This window comes from Aotus nancymaae, unplaced genomic scaffold (assembly GCF_030222135.1).
Source record: "Aotus nancymaae isolate 86718 unplaced genomic scaffold, 86718_ANA_hifiasm-v0.15.2.pri h1tg000014l, whole genome shotgun sequence".
Lineage (NCBI taxonomy): Eukaryota > Metazoa > Chordata > Mammalia > Primates > Aotidae > Aotus > Aotus nancymaae.
Genome location: NW_026988425.1, coordinates 58,119,728 through 58,131,590, shown reverse-complemented (window position 1 = coordinate 58,131,590; position 11,863 = coordinate 58,119,728). Strand labels below are relative to the sequence as shown.

Sequence of the window (11,863 nt, the reverse complement as noted above, 5' to 3'; positions counted from 1 at the left end):
ATTTCTGCATAAGGGTTTCTAGGTGGCACTCTAAAACATTTGCCGGAAGGTGGCGACATTAAACCCTCATTGCTTAGAGCTGTCCCAGGTGCTGAACTCAGTTTCTGTGGTTGAGAGAGGCTAGGCGGTTAGCGAACAGGGATTCCGCCAAGTTTCCCCCAGTGGTTTGCAGGCTCTGGTAAGAAGTGCCATATAAAATGCCAGACTTCACTCAGAACACATATGCAAAATATTTCCATCTCTGAATTTATTAGCCACAAAGCTATGTTCCCATAGCTATGTTCCCATGGTGTCACTGAAATTGAAAGTGTAGTAGTGATGGAAAAGTGTATGTGTGTGTGTGTAGAATACATATCATATTGAGTTTTGTTCTTTATTTAGAGATGCAGTTGTTTACCTCTCCTTGTCCCTTGTCCTTTGTCACGTCCTTTATAATTTCGTTCTCTCCCAGTTCCCCAAGGTTAAAAAAAAAAAAAGTCACAGGCAATATCCTCCTGAGGGAGTCAGGCTGGACTGTGAGATGATAAACGGAGGTAGTTTTTTGTTTGTTTGTTTTTTTGAGACGGAGTCTCGCTCTGTCACCCAGGCTGGAGTGCAGTGGCGCGAGAACGGAGGTAGCTTTTTAAAAACGAAGACACACTCTGTCTTCTTCCATCAATTACCAATAATTGAGAGACTGACCCAGGACTGTTCACCTTCCCATTCAGGCTCCCTGGGCTTCCTTTTCTCATCTCCTATTGTCACTCTGGGCTGCTGACACTATTTAAGAATTTGACAGATAATACGAGGTAATGAGTAGTTAGAATTTCCTCTTCTAAATACCCCCTCCCCAGTTTGGGTTGGAGGCGGAGTTTATTTGTTACAGCCTTGGTCTCACCGGCAGGGATCCGGTGTGTGTAAGTGAGTTCTGAGTCTCTTTTGACAAAAAGGGACTCTAATGCAAAGGCGCAGAGCTAGAGGTATAGGAGGGCGGGGACCCACAGAAAAGAGGCACTCCTTGGGGTTGGGGAAGTGTTAGGAGGGGAGAGTTAGAGTGGGAGGGAGGGAGCCTGGCTTTAGAAGCGACTCACAGGGGGATAAATAATGGGGAGTGGGGAGGAAGAGGCAGACTGAAAGGGAAGGCAAATGGGGAGAAGGGGGAAGAAATTGGCTGAAGAGAGAGAGAAGAGAGAGGAGGAGGGAGGAGGAGAGAGGGAGAAAGAGAAGGAAGGAAACCGGGAGAGGAGGGTCACTGAGTGACCGTGGAGGATGGGGCTTCTCGGTTCTAGATATTTCTGGGATTGGAGACTGTTTACTCTTGGGGAGACTCCAGCTCCGGCAGCCAGTTGGGAAGCGGCAAAGTAAAATGGACAGCGACAGACAGACGTTCCAGCCACCTCTCCACCGCTCAGAGATCCCGGAGCTGCTTTCGGGCCAACTCCAGTTTCCCAGCTGGAGCCTTTGAACGCGCTGGACTGCGCGAGCCCAGGGAGCGCCTGAAAGCTGCTCCTCGGGAATACCTTCGCCGGAGCAGTAAGAACTTCCTGCTTGGGTCCCTGGATTCCCTTCCTTCGAAACTTCCTGGGAGACGGGCGGAAGACCCCAGGGGAAGGGGCGAAAGGGATCTTCGCGCTGCTTTTTCTTCCTTCCACCTTCCCGCGCGGGGCTCACAGGCATGGATGTGCTCAGCCCTGGTCAGGGCAACAACACCACATCATCCCCGGGTCCCTTTGAGACCGGCGGCAACACTACTGGTATCTCCGACGTGACCTTTGGCTACCAAGTGATCACCTCTCTGCTGCTGGGCACGCTCATCTTCTGCGCGGTGCTAGGCAATGCGTGCGTGGTGGCAGCCATCGCCCTGGAGCGCTCCCTGCAGAATGTGGCCAATTATCTTATTGGCTCTTTGGCGGTCACCGACCTTATGGTGTCGGTGTTGGTGCTGCCCATGGCCGCGCTGTATCAGGTGCTCAACAAGTGGACTCTGGGCCAGGTCACCTGCGACCTGTTCATCGCCCTCGACGTGCTGTGCTGTACCTCATCCATCCTGCACCTGTGCGCCATCGCGCTGGACAGGTACTGGGCCATCACGGACCCCATCGACTACGTGAACAAGAGGACGCCCCGGCGCGCTGCTGCGCTCATCTCGCTCACTTGGCTTATTGGCTTCCTCATCTCCATCCCGCCCATGCTGGGCTGGCGCACCCCGGAAGACCGCTCGGACCCCGATGCATGCACCATTAGCAAGGACCATGGCTACACTATCTACTCCACCTTCGGCGCTTTCTACATCCCGCTGCTGCTCATGCTGGTTCTCTATGGGCGCATATTCCGAGCTGCGCGCTTCCGCATTCGCAAGACAGTGAAAAAGGTGGAGAAGACCGGAGCGGACACCCGCCGTGGAGCATCTCCGGCCCCACAGCCCAAGAAGAGCGTGAATGGAGAGTCGGGGAGCAGGAACTGGAGGCTGAGCGTGGAGAGCAAGGCAGAGGGTGCTCTGTGCGCCAATGGCGCGGTGAGGCAAGGTGACGATGGCGCCGCCCTGGAGGTGATCGAGGTGCACCGAGTGGGCAACTCCAAAGAGCACTTGCCTCTGCCCAGCGAGGTTGGTGCTACCCCCTGTGCCCCCGCCTCTTTCGAGAGGAAAAATGAGCGCAACGCCGAGGCGAAGCGCAAGATGGCCCTGGCCCGAGAGAGGAAGACAGTGAAGACGCTGGGCATCATCATGGGTACTTTCATCCTCTGCTGGCTGCCCTTCTTCATCGTGGCTCTTGTTCTGCCTTTCTGTGAGAGCAGTTGCCACATGCCCACCCTGTTAGGCGCCATAATCAATTGGCTGGGCTACTCCAACTCTCTGCTTAACCCTGTCATTTATGCGTACTTCAACAAGGACTTTCAAAACGCGTTTAAGAAGATCATTAAGTGTAAGTTCTGCCGCCAATGATGACGGAGGAGTAGCCGGCCAGTGGGGGGCTACAGGATCCGCCCCATTCACTATGCTTCGCCCAACTCTAGGAAATCAACACCTAAGATAACTTGCTACTTCTCCTCTTTCTCAGCTACTCTGCCCGCGGCTTGCGGACCTGGTCCCCTCCCCATTTCCCGCACCAGGGCAGGGCGCTTTGTGCAAAGGAGACCCAGCGACGGGGCGTGAGAGACCAGGAAATTCAGAGAGTTTGTGAGAAGCGACATTGGCCCAGACTTTGCCCTTAGCATCAGTTTTGATCTCAGCAATTGCCTCTTCTTTCCTCTGTCCCCTAAATCTTTGCGACGGATGTTTCATCCTTAGCTATTCAAGGTAGAAAATCCAAAAAATAAAAAAAATAATAAACTGTACACACAGCCGCCGCACCCACTAGGGGCTCTATCCGATCACCCAACTCCTAGAACTTGGACTTGAGGTTTGGGAATTTGCTCCATCTCTCTCGCCCTCTAGCCCTTGAAATATTCACTTTTTTTCTCCCCGTTTTTATCCTTTCTTTTCTTTCATTGCTTCCTTCTCTGCCCTCGCCCGTCCTGAGGCACTAATCTGCTGGTCCGCAGAGGCGGAAGAGTCTGCTTTTCCCGGTGCCCCTGGGATTCCCGTCTTCGCGCAGACTTGGAACAACTGTCGTGCAATGCACAACCCCTGCTTCCTTTGTTTCCTTGGAATCAAAACGAGTAGCCAGAAGGTGTCTCTCAGAGTGGACTTGTAAGTACAGCCCGGGCCAGTGGGGACGAGCGAGGAGGTGGAGAGTGTGCAGACCGTTTTGTCTATTCTTGCCTTGGTGTCAGCACTCACCAAAGAAACTGACAGTCGTACAGTGAAGAGAGCGGACTGCTGTTTGTACAGGTAGCTGGCTAGTCTGGAGGTCCTGGCATCGCCACTTACGTACTGCGGGAGGCGCCCGCTGGCCGCTGTTTGCGCGCTGGGGACGCTGAGAGGCCTGGGATCCGCGCGCCTCCCCAGCCATCTGTGATCTGGCAGCGCGCTGGGCGCGCCCTGCTGCTGACTTAGCGGGTTTGGGTTCCTCCGCCTACGCTCTGGGGCGCCCTGAAGCGCGAGTAGACACATTAGGTTTTTTGCCTTAGCTGGCGGCGCAAGGTCTGCAGAACTCTGGGGATTGGAGAGACCAGGAAGGCTTTAAGGGGCGGCGTGGAGGGGCGGCAAAGAGGAAAGTTTCCCCAGGGCACGCATGCCGGAAGCTACAGCTGGCTCCCCCAGTAAAACCTGAAAGGACAAATTTATCCTTACGATGTAGGCTTTTTCCTCCTAATTCACGCTCTTGTCCTTTTTGGATCGGGGAATAATTCTGTTTAGCGCGTCCCGACACTCACTGCAGTTGTTCCACAGTACATCGAGGACACAAAGTTGGCAGAATTTTTTTTCCAAACAGGAATTCAGGGCTTTCAATGGAATGCCCAGATAGTCCATAGGTTAGCACTATCTGTGACAGCAGGCGGATAGTTTAAATAGCAGGGCCCTAAAGGACTAGTTAGGAGGTGGTCTTCCTGGGGAGGCTAAGAATCTTTTATGGGAGGAGTATTTGTTTCCTGGCATGACCATTCTGCTGTGCCAAGGGTCTATGGAAACCACATTTTTGCCCTTTGAATCGTGCGGCGCTCCAGGTTTTCTCTCCCTCAGTTATTCTTTAAGGTTTGCCACTCCTGCCGAGAAACTGCTTAAAATCTTTGCTGCCCCAGAAAGGGAAGTGATTTAGCTACACTGTTTGGATGTATATTTCCACCTTCACGACGGGGATCTAGAGGTTTGTCATTGTTTGGTCTAGCCTCTAATTTTCTTATGAATAGTGGTTTTGTTTTCCAGAAATTGCACAAAGTAATTGATCCCTACTCCCCTTTCCCTTCAACTGTACCTTTCCAATGTTTGCATTTGCTGTTTTAAGAACCGTATTACATTTATAAATTGCAAAAATTGCCAGTGGAAAGATCACTTGTTTATAATCGTGAAGGTGAAAGGACAGCTCTGTCACTTAAAGCCATTTTATTGTTTGTCAGACTAAACAAAGGTTTCCTTTGGTGTCTCTTTCTGTATTCTAAACTGGAAGTAGACATCATATCCCAGATAAATAGGGAAAGTTTTAAAACTTTGGGAATAGTTTGTCTATGTATGTATAATGCTGAGAAGGGTCTGCAGTGAAGAAAATAAGATAGATTTCTCCAGTACAACTATTACTCATTTGAAAATTCAGTTTTGTTTTTGCTCACATAATCTCAGTAGAGGTATATCAGAAACCAAGTTTTTCTGTATCTTATACTAAATTTTTAGAACAAAATCTATATTTAAAATAACCCAAACCCCAAATTTGCTCATCTAAATTATGTCTTGGCCAGCAAGTATTACATTAAAAGTTTGGAGATTTCCATTTATTTGTGTCTTTTACAGAATTGTGTTACAGTCATTTTTTGGACATTTGCTTTTTCTGCTTCGGAGGATTTATACAAGAATGGAGAAGGAATATCCAACTGGAGCACAATTGTCAAGGCAATAGAGAATTTAGAGAAATAAAATAGCTGCATATCTCTAAAGAGTGCCTGATGCTTTCTTTCTCTTTAAAGTATTTGTATGAAGGTAAAGTACTGATGCATCAAAATTGGCCTTCACTTTTTCTTGTGACAATAAAGTACTTTAATAATGGTAATGCTACAATAAACTGGTATCAGTAACACATGCATCTTTATTTCAATTAAAATCCGTGTCTACTTGTATTTATTTGCATAATTTAAAATTAAAGTTAAAAATACACTTATTAAAAGGAGATCCTTCTGTACAGGTCAGGGATCTGACAGAGAAATAAGTGTAGTTTTCAACAGTAAAACTTATTCTAGATGGGTGATTTCTTTTTAAAAAATTATGTCTCTGGAAAAAGAAAGTCACATATCATTTAGGCATAAAACCGTGCATTTTCCATGACTGGCGCTTTCAGGTAACATATATATTTCTGTCTAATTAATATGGACAGAATGGAACATACGTGGAGGGGAACTGTGGTCTTTTGGGAAAACAACAGGGGTCCAACCTGCTTTTTTAAAACTGGATGGTGCTAAAATCCTTCCTCTGTCCTTCCTGCAACATTCAGCTGGAAGAAAATGACCTCCCGTGCTTTCAAAAGGAACAATTGTTTTGGGGTTTGTCACTCAATTAAAAGTAGAGAGGTATTTTATTTTCTGGCTGGGTCTTCTTCCATAGTAGGCTTTTGTATATAAGATGCATTACTATGTTAAAATTGATTACCATGCTCTATTCTTTCCCTACTCCAGTGGTGAGGAACACCTGTTGTTGCTATTGTTATATTCATTCATTCTATTGCTTTCTGGTGTCAGAATGATGGCTGCAGGGCAAAGTGAGCATGGGTAAACCTCAAGAGTAAACAAAGGTCAGGGTCATTATTGTCAGGGCAGAGAGCACTCTGAAGCTCATGAAGCTTGGTTCAGGCGAAGTATGTCCATACACATATTATCCCAATAGTGAAAAATAAAATCAGGCTACTACTGGTGGCTCTCACCTGTAACCCAACACTTTTTGAGGCCTAGAGGAGGCAGGAAGATGACTTGAGGCCAAGAGTTCAGGGTTATGGTGACCTATGATCACGCCATTGCACTCTAGCTTGGGTGACAGAGTGAGACTCTTATCTCCAAAAAAGAAAAAAAAAGTAAAATTAGAAGAGTTGATGGAATAAGGAACATCTGAAGTTTGTCATTTGAAAAATGTTATATAAATGTATCCCTGACGTTGGGTAAAATGTTGAATTGGACATATTTGTCATTTGGATTTTGGATATTACTGTTGTCGACCCTTGCTCCCTCCTCTGGCATCTCTTCCTCCCAGGACAATGGCTTTCTGTTTTCTATAGGCCTTCTTGTGAGCTCTATCAACACCTCAACTAGGAGAGGGAATTATTGGTTATCAGTCACTTCCAGTGTGACTATGAAGCCCCAGTAACCCATTTTCAGTGATCATGTGTCAGCTACTGCTTAATAATATTGAAATATAAAACTATAAATTAATACAGGATGCTGTTATCACCTTGAAGAAGTTTTCAACCATTTTAAATCTATAAGAATAAACTACTAAGGCCAAGTAACTACTCATGGCAGGGTCAAAGTGTCATATAAACAGGATGAATCACAGTAGTTTGGCTCTCTAAGAATTCAGAGGACAAAGCTCACTGTGGGCTGGTAGTGGGAAGGGAAGGGTAGGTAGAAAACACTGTATAAAGTATATAGGATTGAGCTCTGGACTGATGGGGGGTGATATGAAAGGCCTTCAGAGGTGACAGAAAACAGCCTAATACCCTCTTCCTGGCAAGTGGGGGCCTAGTATGAAATTTCTATCTGATTGCTGGATGTCGATTAAATAACTGGGTTGATTATGCAAATGGTGATCCTTTAGAAAGATGCAGACTCAAAACCTCCCAAGTGTTGTGTTAACTTGAAAGGGTCTGGGAAGAGAGAGGAAAATATGGGTCTGAAGCCCAAGGAATGGGGGTCTGGGGTAACTAGATGAGAAGAAGAATGTTTTGAGCAGAGTAAGGAGGACAGCATAAGAATGAAGAGAGAATCATTAACCATTAAAGGGTTGCAACAGGGTGGCCAGGGGGTGGTACAAGGCAAAATGTACTGCAACATTCAGCTGGAAGAAACATACTTATGTAATGTTTGTGATTTTGCCAAGTAGTTTGGACACATAATGTGCCATTTAAATATGAAGTAGCAGATCCTGTTAGAAATGCCAATTAGAACATTTTAGCTAAAGCAGAAGGTTCACAGAGTAGTGGTAAGTACAGACAAAGGTGCTAGAGATTGTATATGGTAGTACTTATGCCAGGTTAAAAAGCTGGAACTGTAGTTTTAGTCAGTGGAGACACTAATAACAAAAGCAGATGTGTTCTCTTTGAAGGTGATTTCAACAAGGTAGGTGTGAAGCAATAAAGACTTGAATGTGAGAAGCTGGCAGAAGGAATGGAAAACAAATAAGATGATGAAAAATACATCAAAGAAGGAACTGGCAGGACTTGGTGTCTGGATGTGAAGAGAGAGAGAGTAGAAGATGCTGATGAGGTTTTGAGCCAGGGAGATTTGGGCAAATGACAGAAAAGGAAAGTCAGGGATTGCTTTTCCTGTGGGTCTTTCTTTTTGGAGCTTCATCTGTAAATGTGAAAAGGCTTTGTCCTCTGCTAAAAGAATTCCCAACCCATATGGCAGGGGCCTGCTGGAAAAGGTATTAATACATATCACAGCATTAAAACAATCTGCAATTTGGATGAGTATATGAGGAATGCTACTACATAAATTAATGATTGGATTAATTCCCTGATTAATATTAATTTCTTTTTTAGTAGGAGATGTTAATTGTTTTTGGAGAGGGAACAATCCTAAGAGACAACAGCCTTTCATGAAGAGCAACCCAAAAATACTATGTTAAGTAGTGTATTCAGAATGGTACATGAAGCCTAAAGGTTGTATCTTTCCAGTTCAGTAAGTGCAGAGCAGAACAAATCTGTTTTGCTCTTTGAGTTCACTTATTAAGAGCCATAAAAGACCTATTTGATCCTTATATTACTAGAAAACCTAGATCCATTAGTGTTTAGTCTGTTCAGGCTGCTATAACAAAATACCATAAATTGAGTAGTTTACGGACAACAGAAATTTATTTCTGATAGTAGTAGAGGCTGGGAAGTCCAATATTAAGGCCCCAGCAGGTTTGCTGTCTGATGAACGACTGCTAACTGGGTCATAGATGGCTCTCTTTTCTCTGTAACCTCACATGGCAAGAGGGACAAAGGACCTCTCTGAAGCCTCTTTTATGAGAATATGAATCTCATTCATGAAGGCTCTTTCCTCATGACCTAATCATCTCCCAAATACTATACCTGCTAACACTATTGCATCGGTGATTAGGTTTTAATATACACATTTTAGGGGGACACAAACTTTTAGACCATAGCAGTGAGGCTAACATATCCAGTGCATTTCTTTTATTTTTCAATCTATTTTGCAATGGCAAGAATAGGGAAATGAGTAGAATCCACTGACATTTCCATATCTGACCACACCCCAGGCATCATAGTGCTAACTGTCTATAACCTTGTGCAATAGCCCAGCCTTTCAGAAAGCTTTCCAGGCCACTAATTCAAGGAGCTGTTTTGTATTGGAAAGTGTTTGTTCTGTTGTGTCTAAGCTAGTTTCATCTTTGAAGAAATGAAAGGGAAAAAGCTGGCTGGAGGAAGAAGGGAGGGGAAAAGGCAAGGAAGATAATGGGACATACTTATCTTGTTATATCGCTGTGGAGATTGATGAGAAAGTGTTTTGAAACTCCTCCAAGGTTCTTGGAGAGGAAGCATCCTGTGAAATATAGTGTGCTTCATAGTCTCTGGGAACAATTAGTCTGACTTTGCAAAAACTAAAGAAGATAGAAATCAAATGATGAAAGCTGATTTTAACTTTAAAAGAACAGTTGATACAGGACTCAATTGTAAAAATTCACCAAAAATATAGTTTATTATAAGCATCTATTGTATTTTAAGTATTTACTAAAGAGAAGGAGCAATTTATGGGAGAGGCTCTGGCTCAGGAGTAATGGCCATGAAATTCACTTGTTCATTCAACTAAGATTTCTGCAGTACTGATGGGCCAGGGACTATTTTACATACTCAGGATACAGCAGTGAAAAAACTTGGTAAAGTCTTTTGGCAGATTGTTTGCAAAAATTGCCACCATTATTTTTCTCTGTGTTCACCTCTTTTGCAATGTAATTGAAAATTGCTAAGAGAATAGATTTTAAGTGTTCGCAACACACAAAAAATGATAAGTATGTGAAGTAATGAATATGTTTTAAAAAGATATGGAGGCTATTTTCTTATACCTTGAATCTAGGCTAGCATTATGCCTTGCTTTGATGAATACAATGGGACAGCATTGCTGTGGTACCAGTTCTGATCATGGAACTCAAGAGGCTCTGTCCTCTTCCACTTGCTTCCTTGTAACCCTGCCCAACTGTCATGTGAACAATCCTGTGCTCACTTGCTGGAGATGAAGAGACCAGATGGAGCAGAGTCATCCCAGCTGGAGTCATCCCAGCTGAGGCCATTCTGCATCAGCTAGAGCCTGATTGACTTGGCAGCTGACTGCAGACACAAGCGTGAGGGCAGCCTAGACCAGAAGACCCTCTCAGCTTCATTCAGTCTAAATTATCAAAGCACAGACTTTTGAACTAAATGAATGATTGTTACTTTAAGGCGCTAAAGTTTTGGATAATTTATTATACTGGAAAAGCTAACTAATATAGTCTCAGATCTTAAGGAATTTACAGTAGAGAGAACAGAGAAAAGAGGCAACAATAACAAAATCATATACATATGTAGTACATAAGATGGCAATCTGGAAAATAAAACAAACTAAAGTAAGATGTATAGGGAGTGCTAAGGTGAAGGGGGAGAATGTTGCTATTTTTTATTGGTGTTTAGGTGACAGCTCACTGATAAAGTGACATTTGGATAGCGGCCTTGAAAGAGTTATCAGAGGCATGTTTGGAGATTGGTGAAATGAGCCCTCAGATAAAGACATCTTAAGAAATCTTAGGCAATTTACTGTGAAACTACAAAGGATGTATTTCCAACAAAGGAAATGCCAGGAAATTGCAGATTTGGAAATTTGTGCACTCAAATTCTAGGGCCTTCCTACTTCCTATCTGGAGACCTATTACGTTGAAGGTATTAATATTCAACTTGTTCAGGATAAGACTCAGCCAGCTAATGGGAAACCCCAAGTGGGATCTTACCAAATCATAGGTATTGCTATGACCCTGAAACTCTGGGATATACTATACATCGGGGTCCCCAACCCCCAGGCCATGGATCTGTACCCATCCATGGCCTGCTAGGAACCGGGCTTCACAGCAGGGCAGATGAGCCAGCATTCCCACCTGAGCCTTGTCTCCTGTCAGATCAGCTGTGGCATTAGATTCTCTTAAGAGCGTGAACCCTATTGTGAACAGTGCATGTGAATGATCTAGGTTGCACGCTCCTTATGAGAATGTAATGATAAATGTAATATGCTTGAATCATCCCAAAACCATACCCCTGCTCACTGCACTCCATGGAAAAACTGTCTTCCACAAAACTAGTCCCTGGTTTTTGAAAGGTTGGGGACCGCTGCTCTACATGGTGAAAAAAACTGCCTTGGCAAGCCAGGTCACTTGAATTTTACTTCTGACTCTGCTACCACTGTCATCTTGGTATATCATATAGTTTTATTTTGAAAATAGCTTTACTGAGGTTTCATCTACATACTTTACAATTAACCATTTAAAGTGTGTAATTCAAAAGTTATAAGTACACTCACAGAATTCTGCAGTCATCATTACAACCAATTTTTAGAACATATTTATCACTCCCAGAATAAATCCTGTACTCTTTATGTTTCCATGTTCTTCCTCCTTATTTCCCATTAATACTTGAGTCCTAGGCAATCACCAATCTACTTTCTATCTTTATAAATGTGCCCATTCTGGACATTTTACCTAAACAGAATCAATTAACACGTCATCTTTTGTAACCAGATCCTTTTTCCTAGCATAATGTTTTGAAGGTTCATTTATGTTGTAGCATGTATCAATACTTTATTTCTTTTTATTGCCAAATGTTTAGTTTTGAGGCTCTATCATATTTTATTTATCATTTAATTAATTAATCATTGTGGTTGTTTCCACTTTTTGGCTATTATAAATAATGCTGTTGTGAACACTTGTGTACAAATTTCTGCCTGAGTGTATATTTTCATTATCTAAGGTATAAAACTAGAGATAGAATTGCTGGATGATATGATAACTGTATGTTTAACTTTTTGAGGGACTTCCAAGCAGTTTTCCATAATGGTTATACCA

At 43.9% G+C, this 11,863-nt stretch overlaps 1 protein-coding gene across 1 annotated transcript; it reads left to right on the top strand.

The window, feature by feature from the left end:
* The first annotated feature begins 918 nt into the window (after positions 1-918).
* Positions 919-5,661, top strand: HTR1A (5-hydroxytryptamine receptor 1A). Its single transcript, XM_012462288.3, has one exon. The coding sequence runs from the start codon at positions 1,655-1,657 to the stop codon at positions 2,921-2,923; it is 1,269 nt and encodes a 422-aa protein (XP_012317711.2). The 5' UTR covers positions 919-1,654; the 3' UTR covers positions 2,924-5,661.
* Positions 5,662-11,863: the final 6,202 nt, after the last annotated feature.

Excerpts from the sequence above, each read along its gene's own strand:
- HTR1A (XM_012462288.3), top strand. The coding sequence starts at position 1,655 with ATGGATGTGCTCAGCCCTGGTCAGGGCAACAACACCACATCATCCCCG.